The sequence below is a fragment of the Lacerta agilis genome, chromosome 4, assembly GCF_009819535.1.
Source record: "Lacerta agilis isolate rLacAgi1 chromosome 4, rLacAgi1.pri, whole genome shotgun sequence".
Classification (NCBI taxonomy): domain Eukaryota; kingdom Metazoa; phylum Chordata; class Lepidosauria; order Squamata; family Lacertidae; genus Lacerta; species Lacerta agilis.
In genome coordinates this window covers 58,508,524-58,533,422 of record NC_046315.1, presented here as the reverse complement: position 1 = coordinate 58,533,422, position 24,899 = coordinate 58,508,524, and the positions used below count along the sequence as shown (strand labels likewise).

General features: G+C 37.7%; 1 protein-coding gene across 6 annotated transcripts in view; it reads right to left on the bottom strand.

The window, feature by feature from the left end:
- The window catches only part of DMD (dystrophin), a 1,040,101-nt gene that overhangs the window by 537,512 nt on the left and 477,690 nt on the right, over positions 1-24,899 (bottom strand). For all 6 annotated transcript variants that reach the window (XM_033147196.1, XM_033147200.1, XM_033147197.1 and 3 more), the window contains 5 exons: positions 22,600-22,737; positions 18,696-18,848; positions 17,629-17,811; positions 7,154-7,348; positions 2,424-2,596 (listed from right to left, as the gene is read on the bottom strand). In XM_033147196.1, coding sequence (XP_033003087.1) covers positions 2,424-2,596; positions 7,154-7,348; positions 17,629-17,811; positions 18,696-18,848; positions 22,600-22,737 — 842 coding nt within the window. The remainder of the gene's footprint in view (positions 1-2,423; positions 2,597-7,153; positions 7,349-17,628; positions 17,812-18,695; positions 18,849-22,599; positions 22,738-24,899) is intronic.

The following is a 24,899-nucleotide window of genomic DNA, read 5'->3' as shown; positions in this document are numbered from 1 at the left end:
CAAATATAACTCATTTTCACTGCCACAGATGGCACAGAGACAAACAGAAGAATCCTGCATAATGCAGACAATGTCGAGTTGTCTAATTTAAAAAGGGGGAAACACACACAAAGAAAGAACCTGGAAACCTTCCCAGATCATACATCTGTCTCTAAGTTACGCTTTAGAAGAGGAGGCCAAACAGCAATGACATATAGGGGATTAATGGCATATTTTTTCCCAGTTCCAAATTATCTTCTCAGCTCAGTCCTGTAGTCATTTCATGCATTCCTATCCTACTCAGAAGAAAACTCAATGAGACTTACTTTCAGGCAAGTTTTTATAGGATTATAACCTAAATGAGCTAAAGGAAGCCAATACAAGGTTAGCTGTTTAATGTATCACACTGTGAGAAAGCAGAGGGAAAGAAATATCAAAGAATGAACCAAAACAAGAGCTAGATACAGATTGCATTTTTATAAAATACACTTCTATGCACATCTACAGTGTGGAATATAATTCACAGTTCATTTTAACACATCTGATATAAAGTTGTTCTTAGATGTGTTAAATATTTGTTGTTCAATGGTGAAACAATATACTCTTATTATTATATTCTACACTGATTACTACCCTTGCTCGCCAAAAGCACATCAAAGCTTCATACAACAAAATGCAAACACTAAACACTTCTGAAAAACCACTCCTATATTGAAACAATATAGCCCCTGCTGCTGCTGCTGCTATAGAATTTTGCCTTTGAAGAATGGCAATTAAATTTAAGAGTGTGTCCCTTCTTATTGTGTTATATCAGTATGACAATAATTAGTAGACAAAATTTCAATCCACCAACCACATTTTAATTAACAGTATTCACATTTTAGGGCTACTTATCAATAGATTATCATGTCTGCCATAGAAAATACTGTGCCACATGACACGAGTACCATGATATCATGGACCACATTTAGTACAAAGAAGCCAACATTAATAGCTCCATTCACACATCATATATACGGACAGAGCAGTTAGTAGGGGAGGGCTTACTTGAATAAAATACTGTGGGGGCCCGAATAAGCCCCACTCCACATAACTGATCACATGGCATAATGCACACACACTATTTGAATGGAAATGCCCATCAACTTTGTGGGGACCCAGTTCCCTCAAATATTTTATTGTGGGGGCCAAAGCCCCCACAGCTCTTAGGAGTTGGCTCCTATGTTGCATTACTAGAGATACTCATTTCAGTAGCACTTCACTGCAACCAAAAAGCATGAATTATCTCCCTAATGCACAAAATGGAAGAAAGAATATTTCATTGAAGTCAAGACATATTCCTAAACTATTTAGTGTTTATAAAGATATTATTTCCCTTCTTTTGTATAATATTTGAGAACCTGGTAGTTCTTTAGAAACCTACCCGTCCTCCAAAAATTTGTAATGGTTCAGTGAAAATATTGCTATTTTGCTATATGGACTTGATTCAGAGTCTGGTTGGTTGGTCGTTGGCTGGCTGGCCAAAAGGGTTGGTAGGTTAGCTTATATAGGCTTTCTTTTCTTGTAACAATTCCACACAGTGGGGATATTTGTATTCAGACGTCTCTACTTCCCATGTTGCAACTGATGCCTTTACAGCAACCAGGTACTCCAGTCTTACTTAGAAGTGAGAAATGGGAAGAGACTTCTATACTCCACTAAAGGCAGGGCTTCATGAAGAAACCTTATGAGGTTTGGTGCACTTCCCAGTCCTATACTTAGAAAGCAATGGTGTCTTAAAGGCAACAAATGCCAAACTGCACTGGCCTCTGCTTTCTTCTGTCCCAATGTTTTACCTTGCAGTTGGCCCTGGGTTATCACTGGACTCCCTCAATACCATTCTCAAGTTCCTCATGATACATTGCCAAACTATTTGCAGTGATGATTAATCTCAATAAAGATACAACCTTCTTTTCACCCAACTCCTTCCACCAAAATTCACTATGATTGCAACAATCTGTGCATATTTTAGAGTGCTTCCAAAAGCACCATTTATAATTAAATAATTACAGGTACACAGTGGCTTCTATCACAAAAGAAACTGTTATGTCTTAAGAGTGACAGCTAGACCCGAACTACTTTTCCAGACCCACTCCTTTTTTCTTATTATTCTATCATTCCAAAAAGTAAGAAAAACAATAGCCTCTTTATTGAGGAAGATATCTATATTAGCTTGGTTGCAATAATACAAACAGTGAGGTGCATTAATGTAGTTTTAGTCAAATGATTGTATGAATACATAATCCATACAGAAATACCAAGACCATCCACAAATTAAGACAGATTCAATCCGAAATCAGCAAAATATTTTCCACAGAGAATATCCAGAGGTGCAATGTAACAATGTAAGCCAAATACTAATGAGGCTTGTTAAGATAATGAACTACTGTAAATAAGTTACTTACGTATGTCGGTCCTGATACATCTTGTTAACTTTTTCCCACTGGTAAGTAAGCTGTGTCAGCTTTTCCTGTATCCTTCCAGCTTCTCCAGGTGTGGCACTTTTTAAAACTGCAGTCTTCTTATTGCGAACAACTTCAATCTGTCCTGAGTATCTCCCTAGGCTGTCTTTAATTTTCTGCAATGCCATGTTAAACAACACAAGAGATGAAAAGAGAATATCAGACACAATTGAAAAGAAGCAGCAAGCTTTTGTTTAAAATATGTAGCAGACGTATAATACTTCTAGCTCTTGATTGAATAATGAATATAGGCCTGAGATTGTATGAGAGGTGAAGCTGTGAGAAGTAATGCAAAGAAGGTACTAGGGATGTAGTGTGAGGGAGTTATAGCCCTGGAGTCTGTGTGTGAGGAAATTAATGGACTTGGGGAGTAAAAGAAAAGTGAGGTGAGTTTTGGTGGAGAGGTTTAGTGGAAAGGTCAATGGCTTGTTTAACGTTCTGTGTGTGAGTGTGTCAGAGAGAGAGAGAATGCATGTGTGAGTAAAGGCACCCCTTATGCACCCTGTATTTGTGTGCAACCATATTTACTCAGGTCACTGCAAAATAGATAGATAGATTGGCCTTTTCTTGCTCTGGGTTACTGCCAGAGCAATGGAAGGCAGCCTTCAATTGACCAATGGTGCAGGAAGCACCTTCTTTCTGCCTCTATCTGTGCCCCATCCTGGCACCAGTTCTGCTGGATGCCCTTCTCAGCTCCCACCCTCAGTGGCCAGCCACTGGCACCGCGGGCACTGGCTCTCCTCAGGCAAGCATGTATTTGCAGAGCAGAAATATGTTTAAGCTGCTTTAGATGCCATCAGTGTGTTTGTAAACTGGCTAGGAAAAGTGCACTCTGATTTCATTTTAAGAATGAAGAAAGAAAGGCTTAGAGAAGCCCATTAGCAGATGAAGTGGCAATAGCGTTTGGGAACTGTATCAATTTCATTGCTCTTGAAAGTGAAATCAAATCAAAGGAATTTTGATGGCCATTTATTTTTGTTTTCTAAAATTTGCCTCTCTCTGACAGTTAAGAACAACATTCTCTAGTAATTTGACTTTTCAGAAATTTGTGTGCCAAGCATCCAAATCAGGTTGGAAAGTGTATTCATTCACATTGGTTCTATGGATTGTGGTTAATTGGGTTTTTCTCAGCTACGGGGAAGGGCTATTTTAAACTTTACCATTTAGACCTAATTTCTAAAATTGAGTTCCTCAGTTCTTTCCTAGGCTTATTTGATAGAATCCAGATGTGCATTTCTTTTGCAAAAATGCAAATATATATTTTTAGAAAGCAAAATATCTACAGGATGAGGCATTGTTCTGGAATGAATACAAAATCTGTAATCATATTTCAGTTTTTATATTGATATCATAAATGAGAGAAGCACAGCTTGTACCATTCATGAATGAGAGAAAAAGATCCACTACTTAATCGCAGTCTTAAATATGTACTAGAACTATGAATCATAATATTTGCTACAACTTTCATAAATCCAGCACATTTAAAGAGGATTATGTATGCATTCTTGCTGGGAGAATGAAAGGTTTAGAGTGATTAATGAATATCTAGCATAAACAGAAATGGTGAGGATTCCTAAGGAGAACTGGTGGATTTACATATATAATCTTTGGGGATAAGGACAAAATCACAGCCAAGGCAGACACAAAGGGTTATAATTATCTGGAATTGACATTTTTAGTGGAGATTTCTATTCACCTACAAATGCTATGTGCTGTCAGAAATAATCCTTATGGAAAACAACATTTATTAACGTATTCCTGGCCTGATTTATCAATGACAGAGTAAACCACCAGTCTAGAAATGTTCTACTGGAATTGGGTAGCCTAGGTTCACTACTCACTGATGAAACTTACTGAATGATCACTTAGGTCAGTCACTGTCAGAGGAACGTACCTTTTGCATGCAACTCACTATCTTTCAGTCTAACATACGTCACAGTGTTGTTATGAAGATATAATGCAAAGGAAAACAATGAGCAAATCAGAGGAAGAGCACAATATTAACATTACACTATTGGGGAACATCAAGACTGATGGCTGATTCTTTCAGGTAGAAGATTCTGGATCTCTCTCTCTCACATACACACACACACAGTGGCAGACCAAGGGGTCTCAAATTTCATCAGCAGCCTGTGCAATGCCCAAATTCAGCACCCCCATCTCTCACCTTCCATTCTTCATCACAGTTGTCCAGTGTAACCAAACCAGTCATGTTCCCCTAAATCCACCTCTGATATATACCATAGCAATATACTGTGTATATCTATAAGGATGGAAAGGCTACTCCCATTATTTTTGCCCGCTTGGTTTATGTTCTCACATAACGAACAGAACAATCCAAAAACCTCTTACACAGCACAGGAGAGATTAGGTGGAGATGTCCCTTTGCCCAGCTCCTTAGCCTCAGTTAGCTTCTTGCCAGCCACCAAATGTGTGGGAACTGGGAAGGCAGGAAGCTCACTGGTGGTATTCATTCCAGAGGTAAGCCCCAAATCAGGGCATTCTGAGAGCAGAGAGAGGGTGGGACTCCAGAATTTTCAGGATCCCCAGTTGGCTGATCAGTCTGCCTCTGTCACTTTCCACTACTGTGAACAACAGGACTGCAGATTCAGCAGTTGCTCAGCAAAATCCCATTTGCAGACAACCTAAAGCTTAGTCCTCATAGGGCCATATATTGGGTTCTATGGAAACCAGAGTCTCTAAGCTGATTCCATAACCTTGGCTGCAACTGATGACGACTGATGAGACTATTTAACTCTGGAACAGTTTCAGTTTCCCATAGAAAGGTATTAATTAAACATGCTATCAAAAAACAGTTAACAGAAGACTTTAAAACATACTTCTACCTACTACTGTCTTGAAATTTGATTCATGTGACTCTACTAGGGATAAAAATCAACCACAATTTAATTTTAAACCTTCTCCAACCAGCAGCTATACAATTTATGTACCATGTTTCTATTTTTACTCCAGGATAATGACAATGATGAATGATTTTACCAAGAAATAAATATTCATTCATTACGAAGCTCAGATCAAAACTATATCCCTTACGAAAGCATATGAATCTGTAAGATCTATTTGGCTACTGTGATAGATTTATTTTGGAGGAAGATGGAACTGTGCCCACAGCTACCATCTCTTGACATTTTAATAGTTCAGTTAAATTAAACCTACAGCGAGTTACTTGTAACCATGTTAATCAGTATCATTAAAGTTGGTGTCAGCTACAATAATATCAAATACATGTAGAAGAACAAGTGATTAGATATGGAAATAATTCATACTAAGATGCACAAATGTGTGACATTAAAGAGCACTAATAGGGATCCATTTATCTGCTACTAATCCTTTTGCTGGGCCATTGATTCTCTGACCAATACAGTTGACAACATGGAAAAGGACCAGATAACAGTAATTTATATAGTATCTAATTTTTGCATAATTTAACCACATCAGCAAGAGTAATTGTTTTTTAGTGAAGAATAGCAACAACAATGTCATGATACCCTTTAAAAAGTAATCTGGGGGTAAGATTCAATAAAATATTGAATAATATATTGGGAACATAAACATAAAATGTTTATGGACTGATTTAATTAATACCAAATAACTTTGTACAGTGGTACCCCAAGTTACAAACGCCTCAGGATACAAAAGCTTCAGGTTACAAACTCTGCTAACCTGGAAGAGTTACCTTGAGTTGAGAACTTTGCTCCAGGATGAGAACGGAAATTGTGTGCCAGCAGCGCAGCGGCAGCAAGAGGCCCCATTAGTGAAAGCATGCCTCTAGTTAAGAACAGTTTCAGGTTAAGAACAGACCTCCGGAACGTATTAAGTTCATAACTAGAGGTACCATTGTATTGTTTATCAATTATTTATGGATATATACATTTATATATTAGGTTGACATTTATATATTTTCTTTTTTATTACTAACAAAAAAAAACATTTAAAATTGCCTAAAGATGTTTTGTTGTCACTGCTTTGTGTAGTTGTTCCTGTACATTTGTCCTCTTTCTAGTTTTTGTTTGTATTTCATTTTTAAACTCAGGGTGTATCTCATGCTGAACTAGTGAGGTTTGCTGTCCTCTTCCCGTGTCCCCCAAAATCTACTACAGTGGGTCCCCCCAACCCTCCAAATCTGATGTCAAGGGCATAGGAAGATAATGGGGACAGGAGAGGAAGTTCTGTTGCTCATATGGGAGTCCCTTGCACTAGCAGAGCTGTCACGCTAGATATGGCCTGTATTTCCTAACCCCATTTACCTGGGACTAAGCCCTTTTAATGGGGTTAACTCTCAGGTAAGTGGAGTTAGGTGGATTGCAACCTAGTTTAGGAATTTGATTTTTTTTTTTTTAATGCCAAGAGAGAAAATTAAAGGAAAAAAACTGACCAAAGCAGCAGCAACAGAGTCTTCTGGCACCTTATGGTATAAGCTTTTGTGGACTATAACACTGTGCAAAGCACAGGGGTTGCTGCTGTTCAAAAAGTGAAAAGACTCATTTGCACATCTCTTTTTTAAAAAATTGATTTTTCTTTGTATTTCAGCATTTGTATTTCAGCATTTTCTTTGTATTTCAGCATTCTGGCTAACTTGGAAATGATGCATACATTCAAAAATGGCACATTGCCTTCAAATTATTATTCAAATTACTCAAATTGAGTCTTACCATGAGGCACTCTTCTTGTCTGACAAGATCCTCACAGTCCCTCCCCTGCAGACTGGGAGAATTAAGGAGGTCTTCCACATCAGACAAAGCTTGTAGAAGCCGAAGGATTTCTGCCAGGTATGCAGAAGGCACATAAGAGGTTTCCACAGTCATACCTTCAGTCATCACAACAGTTGTCTCCTCACGAACTGTTTGCTGGTATAGATACACAACAGAATTTTTCCTTTAGTTTCAAAAAATGGTCACTGCACTTAAAAAATAGTAATATATAAACAAGTTATTTTTTATTTACAGTATATCATTTTGTAGTACCCCACCTCAAATTGTACAACCATAATAAACATATCCTGCTAATTCATTCGATTGTGATATTTAATGCTTCATATAGTAGGGCATTTTTATCTTACTTCTCCAAAAATGTAAATCTGGTCCTTGATTTGTGATGGCTAACTATGAAATATTCAGGACATTAATGAGTATGGTTCTAAGACCATGAAAGGTGAGAGGAGTAGGTGCATATGGGGCTTCTGCAGACTTTTCCTAGCAGCATATTCATATAAATATATAAATAAAGAACTTACAAGCTAGATGGGAAATCCTAACATGGAAAGCTCTCCTGAAAGTGCTACGTAGATGTTCCAAGTTTTTCAGCACAATGATTAGCTCTAGTTCCAAAATCTGAGTTTATATTTCAAGATTTTCATATGGAATTCATAAATTAACTTGTGTTAACTACTAATATTCTTTTGAATTTTCGCTAAATTTTAACCATGGACTTACTTTTACACACTGACCACACATTAAAGACTGGTTCACACATCTCTCTTTACCCCATTGTTGATGTTTCAATAATTTTTCTTAAGATTTTGACAACAATACAATGCCAGCTACAAACATCATGTCAAAGTGCAAAAAAGGAAAGGGAAATAATAAGGTGGGGGACACAAAAAAACTACAACAGCTGCCAAGGGTAAGGTCAGTTAAGCCACAAGCTTGTGTCATTATTTCATATAATCTTATACTGTTTCTGCTTGGTCCTTTAGGTGCACAAAGTAGATGACAATATAAACCAGGAAAGTATGGAGAAATTACTGAGTGATGAGGTAACATAATCTGTTTTACTAACTAGTGCCAGGATATAGAAATTGGATTGGGTCTCTTATCATGCATTAGATGGCAGTTTTCCTATGTACCTCTTGTTATAATGCTGTAACAGTCCATTCCCCATGAACATTAGATGCACAGTTTCTAGTAGTGAATCCTAGCACTCTCATTTTACCATTTGAGAACTGGTTGATACTTGTGTCTCTACTGACTTTGGAAACACTGGGCTGGCAGATGTGTAAGGATGCCCTACTCCACCCCCAATTTTCAGCTCATATACATGACTCACACACCCATCCCACCACCACAACACAGAGACCACCACTCCGTTTACACTCCTCTGAAGTCCTTCATCTCCTGAATGTAAATCAGAAACTTCAAAGTGATTTTAGGAGCATATACAATTTATTATAATTCAAGAATCAGGGTCCTTGGTAACACTGAAACTGGATAGGAATGCTGGTTCTGCCAATAATGTCAAATTAAGGCTTTGCAATGAGTGCAGGAGACAGAAATTATTGTCTAAGAGAACAAGCTTGACTTTAAGTTGTTGAAATAAGTACAACAGCCTTAGGGCAAGTATTCTACAAAATCCCAAGATGGACTCCACATAACTCTTTCTAGGGAAGCAAGAAGATTCAGATAGCCAAATAAGCATACAGTATGCTCGTTCCAGAAGTTGCTTAAATCATGCCATCTTAAATTGGGTGAATGTGCTATGCAAGGCAGATTCCCAAGTATTTTAAGCTTTGCAAATCACAGTCTGCATCAAGATGCTAAAATATTGGAATAGTATTTTCAGTATAAAAGCTATATAGGGGTGCATTGTGCAAGTTTAATTACATCTTTCTAATCAACTAAACCCAGTAAATGTGAAAGGTCTTAAATAGCAGGCCTTGCACAGTGCTGAGATATCTCTCAGGGATATTAAGTACATTCCAATATAGCCCAAAATTCATGGTTGGGCAATACCGTTATTGGGACGCGGGTGGCGCTGTGGTCTAAACCACTGAGCCTTGGGCATGCAGTTCGAATCCCCGCGACAGGGTGAGCTCCCGTTGCTCAGTCCCTGCTCCTGCCAACCTAGCAGTTCGAAAGCATGTCAAAGTGCAAGTAGATAAATAGGTACCGCTCCGGCAGGAAGCTAAATGGCGTTTCGCCAGAAGCGGCTTAGTCATGCTGGCCACATGACCTGGAAAAACTGTCTGCGGACAAACATCGGCTCCCTCGGCCAGTAAAACGAGTTGAGCGCTGCAACCCCAGAGTCGTTCGTGACTGGACTTAACTGTCAGGGGTCCTTTACCTTTACCTTTAATACCTTTATTAGGATCAACCAAAAATGTCAAGCTTGCCCTGATTTAATGACATTTTGGTTAGTCCTAATAAAGATATTGCCCAAGCATGGATTGTGGGGATTTTTCTTATGCATCAACAAAGCTACTTTTGGTTTTTACATCCAGATGGAAATATTTCCAGAATGTTGATAAATCTATTGGTACATCTGAAACTACTATAACCAAGCCACTTCGAAAAGTGAAAATATCAGTTAATATTTATTGTTTAAAAATTATACAAAGCATACTGTATTCTCTCATCATAGATTAGGAGAGATAATATAATTTTTTGAGAAAGAATATAATTTACATTATATAAATCTTTTTGATTGCCCTCATTTAACACTAATAGCACTTGGTTTTTTTAACCACTGCTGTGTTGTACATTACTAACTGCAGGCTTACATCGACATATCTTGTGAGACCCAGTTCTATCTATATCTCCTTGTTTTCCCTGTATCAAAAACTACATAGCGCCAGCTCAAAAATGGCATATAAGTGAGGAAAGAAGCACAAATTACTTGGGTTACTTCCCACTTTTAGACTGTATTATATGAAGTACGACTGAACGGTCTTACCTGTGAGATCTATGAGCACTAGGTAACCATCATAGCTCACAGGTCTCATGAGAGGGGGTATCCACATGCCCAGCTACCTGCAGAGGTGCTTCTCTTTTCCATATATGTGTAACAAAGGAACTGGCTCTGAGAAAATGCAGAACGCTATAGCATAGTATTTTTATGTATATGTGATTGTATCCAATGCTGTATGAGCAGCATTCCACACACACAACAGAACTTTCCTCTCCTCTCCTCTTTTCATGCATCCTCCAACATTCTGGAGCAGATATTCAGGGTGTGCAGGAGGCTGAAGGGGATAAGGACAGGTGTTTCCATTGTACACGTGGAATTCTTTTGTACAAGCAGAATGGCAGCAATTGATACGATCCTGATAACTTTTGGGGTGTCCCAAGCAGCAGAATTTTTATACTTGTTTCACAGATGCTGATATTCAGTTTGCCTTTTTTAACTGATTTATTCTCTCAAAGTAATATTGAGAGGCCTATGGAAAGATTAAGGAAGGTGAAACTTCATTCTGAAAATGCAAAGATGGTTGTGGAGAAGTAATAGTGTTGTGAGAAGCAAAATAAGAGTTGGTCTCAAAAGTGTAAGACAACATCTGATGAAGAGTTTCACAAATTTAGGAGTATTTCCTTAAGGTTCTAAAACATGTCAACTATACATCCAGAACTATAGTACCTGAAATTCTTAAACAATAAGTTTTAATTCCAGGTAGTATGGAGCAGCATTAAAAACTAAATAAATATTGGATTTCTTAACACCAAAAGAGAAATTCTTCTTCAGGGAATTTACAATATTTACTTAGGCTTGATATAAATGCCTTTTTCATGCACTGCTTGCTATGCCAGAGTGAACTATGAGATTGTCCCACTTGAATGAAGACAAATTCTAAGTCTCCAGAACAGCTAAGGTTTGCTCCATATTGGATGTATAAAATTTTTGCATTAATTTTATGAAAAACATAAAGGTGATTTGAGGTATATATAGGTCTCTCTGGATCTGCCTTCAAAATTGAACCCCCTCCCCCACTCAAATGAGGGCTTTGTAACTATATGAACATAAATCCAGAAATTGCTCTGTATATGATACATTAGTTGATTTCCAATTACATAGAAAAACATATTTTATTTAGAAAACCAGTTTTATCCTTGCATTCATTTTATTTCCTCAGTACTCACACTGTATTAGACTGTACAAGAGTAGGACTTTCCAGGCATTACGTGTAAATTAGCAAGATATTGCTTTCAAACAGTAACACACATCATTATACAATTATGAAATAAATACAACACAGTGACTTGGTTTGCATGACCTTATAAGCCAAACTATGGCTTACCACGACTGCGTGGGAATTCAACCTCCTGTAGAGGGAATTTTTCTTGCTAGGCCACACCATATTGCCCAAATAAGGACTTGTGTTTAAGCTGGCTCCACACTAACCACAGGCTGTAGCCAATATTTGCAAAGCAGTTTTGTCTGATACTTGTAATGCAGTTTTTAGCATCAGAACATTGAAATGTAGCTGCATCATCCTGGAAAGGTGCGTGTCAAGGATTCGTAAAGACTATTAGTGTTCCACAGTAAGAACTCTACTCCTTTCCCACAGTCAACTCTCTCTCTCTCATATATTCCGTTTTTAAATCTGCCTTTTTGCAGCAACATATTATTTTGCTTATCTCCATTTACTTTTAATGAAACGTAAGCATTTGTTTAAACATCAGTTTTGCAAAGGAGATTTTTCAGTTTATTCCCTCTCCCCCGATCTAAAACTTGTTTTTTTAAAAAAAGTAAAAGAATATTTGGAGGTGGAGAAAGCACCATATTTAATGGTATTTAAATACTGGTCTGTTCCACCCAATATATAGGGTAGGAAGATGTAAACGTCAAGCTTTCAATGAAATATTCTATGATAAAAGTGAATTTTCATTTTATTTTCTTGTGCTTCCTAGCACAATATTTGCAATTAGAGTAAAAGCAAAAAAACAAAGACCACGGTATTCCGCCACTCCCTGACATGTCCCAACTGCTACCTAAGTTGATATATAAATTACAAGTTTATTCCAGGCAGCCTGCTTGTGACCTTCAGTAGCTAATTGAAATGCAGAATTCCTCTCCACAGGGTGTATTCCATGTCCATTTGGACTGCAGTTCTAGCCCACCACACAGCAGATCCTGATAGTCATGCCATATTTTAATATCCTCTATGAGGCAGGTTTGATAGGTAAGTGTATATAGCTTTCCTTGAAGCAGATATTTGAACCACATTTAGGTCGTATGCAATAAAAATATTTTCACTCAGACTTACACTATTTCTCTTAGAAACAAGTAACAATTATTGCTAGCATTCGCAAATGCATATGCAGCTGTTAAAGGTATTCTATCATTTTATTATTATTTTTTACTTTAAGAAACAAATGAAAATACTCATTTCTAATGCTTAGCTTTATTATTTTAATTTAGTATTAGTAGAAGAAGCAGCATAGCAAATATTCAGAGTACTCATTCTTAACTTACAGGTATAACACTGAAACTGCTTTAAATGGTTTCAGCTAATTATAAATCACTGTGTGATGGATCTTATGTGGAATGCCCTTCAAATCCTATTACTCTTTCTGATAAAAGGAAGCCATTTCCAGTAAGAATGCTTGAAGAATTTGATCTCAGAGAATTACACTGTGAATTGATCTGATCTGTACCTCCAGAACTAATGTTCAGATTGAAATTCACTTATCCCCCATATTTCACACATCTTATTTGCTCATCCACCATGTTTACAAAATATTCCAGTACAATTATTGGTTTAAAAATTGTATCAAAAGTACGAGAAACGTACAGTTTGAGGGGAAAACACTATTTTAAATGAATATCTGAATGTGATAGTTTGTATGGATTATTTATTTTTAACAGATGAGATGTGATAGACTTTTAAGTGAGAAAAGAGGTGAAAATGGCATGGATTTGAAATAGGCTGAATCTACAGTGCCCAGCATGTGTACAAAATAACCTTTATTTATTTATTTATTTATTTAATCTACATCCTGACTTTCCTCCCAAAGAAGCCCAGTGATAAAACAATGAAAACATATTAAAAGCAATTCCAATACAGATGCAGACTGGGAAAGATCTCAACATAAAAGGCTTGTTGAAAGAAGAATATCTCATGAAGGCACAAAAAAGGCAACTGAGATGGCTCCTGTCTGATATTTAAGGGGAATGCATTCCAAAGGGCTGGTGCCACAACACTAAAGGCCTGATTCCTATAATGTCCAGAATCATAGAACTGTAGATCTGGAAGGATGAGGATCATCTAGTTGAGGACTATGCAGCTGTCCCATATGGGGATTGAACCTGCAACCTTGGCGTTATCAGCACCACGCTCTAGCCAGCCGAGCTGGAGAATGGACCTCCTGATAAAATTGTATCTGTCAGAAGCTCTCACCTCAGAGCACTGTGACTGACTGGATAAAATAAGGGGTGAGGCGATCTTTGAGATATCTTCATCCCAAGCTGTATATACTGTATATTCTGGCGTATAAGACTACTTTTTAATCCAGGAAAATCTTCTCAAAAGTCGGGGGTCGTCTTATACGCCGGGTGAAAAATCTGCGGTCGAGTATATCTCAAACTCTATATTTTAACTGTAAAAGTTGGGGGTCGTCTTATACGCCCAGTCGTCTTATACGCCATAAAATATACCAGAACCAGAACCTTGCATTTAACCTGGAGGCTAACTGGCACCCAACATAAACAAAAGTGCTTTCATTGTATTACATTAAAAGTCCTTTATGAAATCACACTTTCACCAACAGAAGAGTGGGGACAAGATATTGTGTAACTCTGTTGCTAACAGTAAAAATAAAAGACGATGAAGAAACCAAACAACCTTCTATAAATACGGTATAGTGCTCACCACTACAGCTGCAATACTGTACTCAAGGTATAGCAAGGTAGGTAGGCAATAGGGGCTCGTTGTTGCTTATAAAAAATTACAGGAACCTTATTTGTCTTGTTATTCAATTTATGCAAGGCGTGTGAGTCTCTTGTTAACTTTGAAAGAGTCACTAACTTTAATAGACATCTAAACAATAAGTGACAATCCCTTTTTTTTAAGCTCCCTGGGAAGCCCTTTCTGTTAATTGTTCATCCTTTCTATTCACCAGTGCATCTTTGTTAAGCCAACTGCACTGTATTCGGTTGCTAAAAGCAATTCTGAAAGCTGTATTATATTGAAAGGAAATGTGAAAATTGCATGGCACTCTGCCCAAATAACATACTCAATTGTAAAAAAATTAAAACATCGGAGCAGGAAAATAACATTGTGATCTTGTGCTGAATTAATAGACAATATTGCATTTGGGGGGGGGGATACATAGCCTTAACAGCTTAGATATTCAGTCAGATGTAGAAAAGCTACACATTTAAATTCAGTGTTATCATAACCCTCACTGCCATATAACACCACTTAGCAAGTATGAACACACTGTAGACCTACCACCAAACAATTAAAACCCTCCATTTGGCAGAGTGATGCAAAGTATTCAGATCTAAATGGAACGGCTGGGAGGGAACAGATTTCATCCAATTCTTTCTTGTGGCTTAATAACACATCAAATTTGAAAGAGGAGAGATAAATTGTATGGCACTGTTTCCAACAGAGGTGACTTGATTACTCAAATGTTCCTGCCTGACTGCTCATTTCCCTTATATTCTCTGCACACCTGTGTCTATAGAAACCTAGTGTGAAGATCTGGTTGCTTGCTATATAAGTATGTAAATACTGTGCACATATTTTATTTTTTTCTATCAAAAAAATAAATGGCTAAATATGTGTCCTTGACATACTTTCACCAGCAATAATATCTTAGTGAACTTCTGCTGAAAGTGGATAGGTTGGTTAAATTATTCTTTCTGGTTTCTAACAGATAAGCAAAAGTACTATGGTGATACGTTTGCAGAACAATTCCCAGGAGCTGCTCTTATAAAAATAGTGTATTAGCCTTTATTTTTAAAAGGAATGATAAAACCAGAGCAGACTTAAAACTAATTCCAGCTATGAACAACTTGCAGTTGAACATGACAAAGACAAAGTCTGTAGACTTACCTTAATGTGCAGTATTTTTCAACATTCACGTTTTTATAATACCTTAGAACATGTTTAGATGACTAAATATAAGTAATGGCCACTTGCCTTGTACTACCACCCTCCAGCCCTAGGTGCCTTCATAAGAGAGCGGTTTCCAGAAGAACAACTGTGAGAAGAGAGGCTCTGTTTGTCATTATGGGGTGATTGGTTTCACCTGTCCTGCCCCACCTCCAGCCTGAGGAATCTTCAGAAGCACTAGGTGTATGTGTATTTTAATGAGCTGAATAGAGAGAGATCATGAGTTATGGTAGCATGGAGTGTGTGTGTTAGAAACTAACAGTGCTTTGTTTACTTTTTACTATTTTGTTAATGTTGTTAATATTGTTTATTATAAATTGTTATAACTTTATATAAATTATAAATGCTGTATTGATTTGTTAATCATATATGACTTTTGCTTTAATTGTGATGTTTAGCTTATTTTTTAGTTGCTTTGATAAAAGTTTTATAGATTGTAATTGCTTTACTGATGATTTGTTAATTGTTCTATATGAGTTATGCTGTTTTTGTGACATTCTATTATGTTATTCTGTCATATTATCTATTCTATCATATTATTGTTATCTACTGTTTGTAAGCCAGTTTGGGATTCATTTTAATGTTGGTATGCTCTTTTAAAAGCACATCCTAGTACAAAACTACATTATACATACACCTCTAAACAGTATGAAACAACTTCACTGAAGATTCGTTGGCTTCTTAGTCAGGTTGATGAATAAAAGTTTCACCAAGAAATGGAAAACCTGGGGAATATATATATAAGGGCAGAAAATTGAGGGTGTAGCCTCTTTCCAAAATCATGTACAGCAAACATTGAACTGATGTAACTGGGATAACCAAGCAGATTAACAGCAACTGTTTGTTTTTTTAAAAAGCCCCCAAATTTTACTGCAGCTGTAATTACTGTGCACTAGTTACAGGTGGGTAGCCGTGTTGGTCTGCCATAGTCAAAACAAAATAAAAAATTCTTTCCAGTAGCACCTTAGAGACCAACTAAGTTTGTTCTTGGTATGAGCTTCCGTGTGCATGACTATGGCAGACCAACACGGCTACCCACCTGTAACTGGAAGGCACCACATTGAGCCGCATGAAATGGAACTCCATCAACCTCACCTGTGTATCTGAAGAAGTGTGCATGCACACGAAAGCTCATACCAAGAACAAACGTAGTTGGTCTCTAAGGTGCTACTGGAAAGAATTTTTTTTACTGTGCACTAAATACACTGTTAAAAAAGCACCCTCTGCTAAGCAAGTGGGGGCAATTTCCACGATAATGAAAGGCATCTATATTCAGTATATGATTGTATTTATGAGATCACTTGTATAAACTTTATGAAAATATTTTCTGTAACCAAAGTTAGCTTCTGATTGTACAAAAGCATGAGAAATTTCCATAGTGCCATATATACATTAATACATCCTCACAACATCCCTGTGAGGTAGGCAATGTCTATTCACTAGTTTTACAAATGAAACATTGAGCCAGAGATTAAGTGAAATGGTGCATGTAATACAATTCTCATGCACTGAACATAACATGTTGCTCTCATCAGGTTTTTTTTTTTAAACAGGAAATGCTATTCTTGTAATACATATATACAAACCAGAACTACAGTTCTTTCAATACCTAAAATCTTAACTCAGCAAACCTGATTGCATCCTTTATTTGAAAGTACAGTTTCAGATAAGACATATTTCCCAATGGCAGAGGTCTGCTGGATAGGTGAAAGAAGCACTCTCCCTCCTCCAGAAGTTATTAAAAAGAACATTTGAATTGTTTAGTGAAAAACTGAGAAAAATTATGTATTGTCCTATTCAGCTGAAAAGAGACTATGTTATGTATAAGAAGTAGAAATAAAAATTCTCCAATCTGTTCCTAGGTGTGTAGATTGTACATCATGAGGAAATAAAAGCTAATTAGTTTTTGCATGGGATGGTAGGTTGAAAATACATATTTCTGAGTCACGCATGTTTATTGAACAAAATAAATGTATGGCACGCTGACAGGTTTAAACTGGTAATGTTATGGAAAATATGAGGCAACAAAAATTAAGATGTACTTTTGTTGAATACTAAGGAATCTCTGCTGTTTATACTTGCTTGCTTGTGTTTTTTTATTATTATTTTAGGGCATTATCCAGGCAAATCATGTACCACGATGCTTATACTGTATGGTAAAATAAAGTGGCCCACATTTGCTGACCAGAGACTTTGTTTTAGGCAAGTTGGAATAGCAGTGGGTACTCTCATTGTTAGTAGGGTTCTGTTAGTAGCAGTATTTGCAAACATACATGTTTGCCAGGAACAACTCACAATTTGTGCATAGTTGAGTCTTCGAAACTGAGCAAATTTGCTCTCAATATCTCGCCAGCGCTTGCTGAGCTGTATCAGGGTTGGTTCCACTGCTTTTGCAGCCCCATCCTTAGACAAGCGATCAGCTTGTCTCTGTACCGCATTCAGCTCTTCCTTCTTCTTCTCCAATTCTCGATCAATTTCCTATTGAGCAAAATCAATACAGGGCCCAGGAAAATTAGCTAACTAGATAATAAACTCCTAAGAATTAGCAAAATACTTCGGTAGAATCTTTCCCAACTTTATTGTTACAAACAAAAAAGTACACTTATTTTTATTTATTTTTGTTTACATTTAGACAGAAAAAAAACAAAGGTGAGTATTGGGTCATTGATTTTAGATATTTAAGTGACATGTGTATACTGGATAGTAATGTGGGCCCATATATTAACTGTCTAATACTCCCTAGCACAGTCTGACAGGTAATTGGAAAGATAGCTGTAATGTACAGAAACCACATATTAAATACCCATAGTGATTGTCAGTTGCATGGTTAGAGTTTTTAATTGTTTTTCTAATACTGAAAAGAACTCAACAGAGAATGAAGCAAAAGAAGACGATGCAAAATAAACGAGGCAATTCTTTGACAACAAATAAGTAAATCTTTAGAATTCTGACAATGAAGTATGTTTATGTTCTGATGAAAATGAATGTGCTAACATGAAAAAATAGTTCATCCATATACCGATAAGTCATTTGCTCATCTGGAATAAAGATACAGAATTAATTATTTTTTTCTATAAAGCAATGGAAGTTTCTAAACAGAGTACACTTGATATACACAAGTAAAGTATTATTTCCTATAATTTTCTAAAATCTATTTAATGTAACATTTGCAAGGATACAAGGATAGGAATATGCAATTCAACAAGCATTACTTAGATCATTTAAATAATAATATTAACTACTGAACTACTATATCTCTACATCTTATTACATTTACATACAGAATGACACATATATGAACATATATAATAATAATTATAATTATAAAATAATATGTAACACTGCTTCTAAAATGCCATTACCTTTAGCTTCTGTTCATCTTGGGGGTCTGGTAAACTTGCTATTTTTTTCTCAATGTCATCCAGCCAGCTCATTAGATCATCAGCCTGCCTCTTATACTGATACCACTGAGGAGAAATCTCCAAAGCTTTTTTCCTTCTTTGAGACCTCAGATCCTGTTCACAATGCAGACATTATTAGAACTGCAAAAACAAGCTCATACTATGGCCTAGTTTGCATGTTGCAATAAGCCACAGTTTGTCTTAAACTATGGTTTATTTGGGATTCTACCTTCTGCAGCCATGCAGGTTCCATCAGCTTCTCCCCCTGCCCAAGCTGTTCTAGCAGCCCATAATATTATTTCATGTTTTATCCAAAAGACAGTTGGGGATGAAAACCTCTGCAGCACGCAAAGAGCAGTCTGCCATCAGCCTGCTGCATCTATACCTCAGCGCTACCTGGCTGGCCATCTTGTTAGACAAAGAAACTACCTTTGCTAACTATAACTCTGCAGAGCATGTATGAATGGGTTGTGTGACTAAGAGCTCTTGAATCAATGAAAATGATCAATTAGTTTGGAAAACGGGTGTCACTGTCTTGGTCCTTATGCTTTGATTCTAGCTTGCGTTTGTGAGCAGTAGCAGATGATGGAGTAGGGTGACAGCCCTTACATGACCTCCCAACAGTGGAGTTGCAACTGCTAATCAGGAGGGAGAGTGGGGGGAGCAAGAGAGGAGTGGATGCAGAGATTTATGGGGCCTAGGGCAGGAGTCTTCTTAGAATAAAGAGCCAGGCAGAGGGCCTTCTTGGTGGTGGCACCCGCCCTGTGGGATGCCTTCCCATCAGATGTCAAGGAAATAAACTATCTGGCTTTTAAAAGACACCTAAAGGCAGCCCTGAAGGGAAGTTTTTAATGTTTGATGTTTTATTCTGTTTTTAATCTGTTGGGAGCTGCCCAGAGCGGATGGGCGGGGTATACATTTATTGTTACTGTTATTTAAAGTTATAGACTCAAACAAAAGAGCAGCTGGTCCCTTGCAGCCCCGGCCCAAGCTGGCTTAGCCATCCAAGGCCCAGGCACATGCCAGGGTGGATGCCAACTGTACAAACACACCAGGAGGAGCACCATATTGGCTCTGTGCCTGGAGGTAAGCATTGCCACCATGCCTTTCCGTCTGCTACTGTTCATGAGATCTAGACTATAATTGGTTTGTTTCAAACCATGAGTGCTAAAATGGAAATAAACTGCCACTGTGGGGGGAAGGGGGAGAAGATATGTGTGTGGGGGGGGAATCCAGAGAGGAAGCGCATTCACAATTAAACCATGGTTTGAGACAAACAGTGATTTATTGCAACTTGTGAACAAGACGTATAAATGGTGGCCAATATGTACATGGGGGGGGGAGGTATATACCGGTAAATAGTTATGCAAATATATGAACCATAATTGTACTATAAATAAAGGTTAAATGTTTTCTTGTTTTCTTATTTACTTATTACTCTATGTAAAGGTAAAGGTAAAGGGACCCCTGACTGTTAGTTCCAGTCGTGGACGACTCTGGGGTTGCGGCGCTCATCTTGCGTTACTGGCCGAGGGAGCCGGCGTACAACTTCCGGGTCATGTGGCCAGCATGACTAAGCCGCTTCTGGTGAACCAGAACAGCGCACGGAAACGCCATTTACTTTCCCGTCGGAGCGGTACCTATTTATCTACTTGCACCTCGTGCTTTCAAACTGCTAGGTGGGCAGGAATTTCTCTATGTAGGCTATGCTAATTTCTGTACAATGTATATACCTCTTTCAATAAGTTTAAAACTATTGTAATCAATTGATAGTATTTTATAAATATTATAGTTAAATTAAATTTTGCATTATTGGGGACCACCCCCTTCCCTCTTAATCTTTTCCTATAATTCAATTTTCAGTCTACAAGGTACAAATTTGCTTAACTACTCAGTAGTCTACTTAGTGTTATACGTCATGGCTGAATGCGTTCAGTGAGTCACAAAAATGAAAAATAAAATAAATAACCATGCCCCTTGTAAAGATTGTCAGTAAGAATCTGATCAATCTAAATACAATTTTACTATCATTAAAGGCTTTGCATAAAACAGCTTTGCATAATGCCACAGCACAAAATCTGAATTACATATACAGTTTTCTTAATCAAAAGCATTTTAATTTATCAGAAGAATGTACTGAAAAAAACACTGAAAAGTTGTAGAAATTTTAACAGTCCTGCATGGGAACCTATCAAAAAGTATGTTTAAAATGAATTGAAAGTTTTTCTCTATTCCTAGACATAAAATGAAAAATAGCTACAGTGGTGCCCCGCTAGACGAAAACAATTCGTTCTGCGAAAATTTTCGTCTAGCGGGTTTTTCGTCTAGCGAAGCAGCAATGACAGCCGCGCTTTCGCTAGATGAAAAAAAAAGACAAAAATTTTTCGTCTTGCGAGGCAGCCCCATAGACTTTTTCGTCTTGCGGGGCAGCCTTCCGCTAGACGAATGCCTTAGTCTAGCGAGTTTTTCGTCTTGTGAGGCATTCGTCTAGCGGGGCACCACTGTATTTGCAACCAGGAATGTCAAGTAGCAATGGCTGCCGACAAATCCTCTTTCATAAACATGGAGCAGACTGCATTGATCATGGAGAAGTGACTTCATTTACTTTATGTGAAAATGAAGAACAACATACTGTTCTCTCTTATATAAACTACAGTGATCTAACCATACCATATAATAATTGTAATGACACGGGCAGTACCCTCCTCCAGGCTAATAGTATTTGTAGGATGGATTAAAAGACTGGGTTAATTTTATTAACCAATCAGGAAAAGTGATTTTATTTTATTTTTTATTTGCTTGTTTAGAAAATATGCTTTCATTTATATATTGCAATATTAGGGCAGTGCGCAGCAATAAAAGACAATAAAACACATATAATTGTTGAAAGCAATACAAAAAAAAAGTCTTCAAGAAAAGTCTTCACCAGAAAATCGAAAGCAAGGATGGCTTCCAATGTTCTCCTATAAATGAGCTCCACAGCATGGGGCTGCTGACACTAAATGTCTGAGATTAGGGAAACAGTTCCTTGCAACACACTTCCTTATGACAGCAGCGGCTCATGTGGTAGGGTAGAGTCATGTGTAGGGCAGGTTTGCTTATACAGAAGAGCATTACTGGGTTCAGCTTACCTGCGCCTCTAGTAGATAGTATCACTGTGCTGGGGAGAAAGATCTAAGACTATTAAGAAAAAGAAGTCAGAGGGTGATAAGTGAGAAAGAATAAGCTAAGCTGAGATGTAGAACTAAGAGCCCAAGGGAACGTGAAACTGAAGAGGAGCTAGCCTATTTCCTGTAAAAGCTAGTCCTGCCTTCATTCACTAGAGGCGAAGGTAAGCCGAACCCAGTGATGCCAAGCAAAATCAAGCTGTGATGGGGTTTGACTATAATGATGTGATTGATTATAACCAAGGACTTCTATGGCTTTTATTTAAATGTTTTCTTTAATCTGTATGTACCTCAATATGAGAGAAGTAGCAGGGCTACTACTTGTTATAAATGCTGCAGCAAGGTAATATATCTATATAGCATCTATATAGCAGGCACAGTTGTGCACAGTGTGGTTCTGTTGGCCAAAAAGAGAAACAACACTTCCTCTCCCAGGGTGTTTATAGAACCTGCTGATTAAATGTGAACATGAACTATATCACTGAATGTACAGCAGCAGTTCTTCTTTTTCTTAAACAGCAACTACAGGTAGAAAACCATTGTGGAAGACCATATCTATGTGGAGAGGGCAAGATGCTATGGTAGATCCTAAAGAACCTCAGCTGTTGAGAGACTGCTGAACTCTCCATCCCGGGCCGAATACCAACATGTATAAAAAAGATCAGAGAATTTGTGTATTTATAAGTTATGTTCTCTACCTTGAGAGCATTATGCTTAGTCTGCAACAGGTGCTGTTTACTTTTTATTTCCTCTCTTTTTCTTTCATCTGTGATTGTTTGATGAAGCACATTTCCTCGTTGAAGCAGTTCTTTTACAGTACCCTCATTATCTTCACTCTGATTTTTTTTAATGAAAAGAAAAAGAATTAATGTAATCAACATTCTCTCCAAATATATATATCTACACATAAAGCAAGACTGCTTAGCCTGTTGAATCTTGAAAATCTTGAAAAAATATATTGTGCTATTACTAATTATTATTATCATGATCCTTTATACACTATGAATATACACGGTGTTTCATACATTAACAAGAAAAAGAAAAGGCGCTGCAAACAGAAGACCTTAAACTCAAAAAAGTCAGCAGAGGGTAGATGTCAGAGGCAGGAGGTCAAGGAAGAGGGAAGAGTAAACAAAAGAGAAATATCCTTGGGCCTTTTCCATCATGCCCCAAATCTGTTGTCCTTTGCTTTAAAGCTTAATTTAACTTTCCTTGCAGGGTAGCATTCCTGCTGAAAGTCAGCCAAAATTTGCATCCACAGATATATATTGTTTTATGCAAGTTTTATCCATATTCATATCATGAGCCTCTGCCCCAAGTTTCTTAAGGATTTAGCAATGTCCCTGTGGTATGGCATGCTTATGAACTAAGAACTGAAAGCTTGGATAACGGTGTTCATCCTTCAGAGCTACGGTAGAAGTGTCAATAGGAAGCAGCAGCGACATTAGCCACATATTTTATTTTGAAATGATTTACCGTGTTTTCCAGCATATAAGACGACTGGACGTATAAGACGACCCCCAACTTCCAATGCACACCAAATAAAAATTAAAAAAAACATCAGAATTGATTTCAATATGGTAATTATAATTCAAATGCTTATGACATGCAGGTACTGCCTCTGAGAAGTCGCTTCAAGGAGCAGCCTTTTAGCTTTTAGCTTCCAGGACAGAAAAGTAGTGGGGACACTAGGACCCAGTCAAGTACTGTTCCCATGTGGCAGCCACGTGGGAGAACAAAGCAGGAGGCTGCAAGGACAAGGCAGCGTGTTTACACAGAAAATGGTAATCTAGGTCCCGCTCACGTGCTCAGAGGTATGCTGCCTGGTTTACTCGAAAGGCAGTAAGGGAGAAAAGGCTGCGATCCCTAAATGGAGCCCTGAGGCTGCAAAGCAGAGTTGCAAAACCGTGTATAATTAATCCAGCCAAGCTAACAGGGAGTTTAGCAGCTGAGCTTCATTCAAAAGGACAGGGCATACAAATCACAGAGGCTGCTGAGGGGAAGAGGGCTTGTGCATCTTTGCCAGCCTCTTCTTCTGCCTGCTCTCCGGTAAGCCTGGCGCCGTCTTCAGCTGCCCAATGCCCACCCGCTTTGCTCGCTCTCCTCCCGGCTGGACTCTCCAGCTCCCCTACGGGAAACATGGTAGCACCTCTTCCAGGACAGTCCTGGAAGCTAAAAGCAATGCTAGCAAAGCCCGGCAAAGCACCCCGGCTTCTTCCGCCAGTGCCTATAAGACAACACTTGGCATATAAGACGATCCCGACTTTTGAGAAGATTTTCCTGAGTTTAAAAGTCGTCTTATACGCCGGAAAATACGGTATATTGAGGATTCACTAGTATCAGGTGAGAGACTGTGCAAGTCTTGAACCAATTCTTGGATGCAGTGTTGGGCCAAAAAAATCCATGAAGATAATTTGATATTGTGATTTTCAGAAAATTTCAACTTTACTAATAACTTTAGTAACAACTAACAATACTAACAAAATAATCAATAATACATAGAAAGAAAGCAAATGTAAGAGATTTGACAATACAGGCAATAGACATTTCCAGTATTTGGGTGAATTCTGGAATTACAGGCTTCCTGGGGGAAATTTGGCAAACTGCATTACCAAGGCACATACAATTTTGTTTCTTTGTTTTTACTGAGTAGAAGATGAAAATAGATGAGGCTGCAGAGCTTTCACTAAATTTGATGTTGAAGACTGGATGAGTGTCAAAGTTGTGATGATTTGAAGGTACCGAAGATTTGTGCAGTTATAAAATTATGCTGTCTAAAGTCATACTAATTTCACTTCCCTTTCTTCAGCTACACAAATTAACAACAGGTGCCTAATTATTTAAGAATTTTTCATGAGTACAAATAATGCACCTTTCCATCAACATTCAACACCTTTATAGAAGGATTTCAAATGACTGAAATCAGAAACAAAGGGATATAAAAAGTATAAAATGAATAGTTGACATCATCCACAGCTTGACTTTTCCTGCCTCTGCT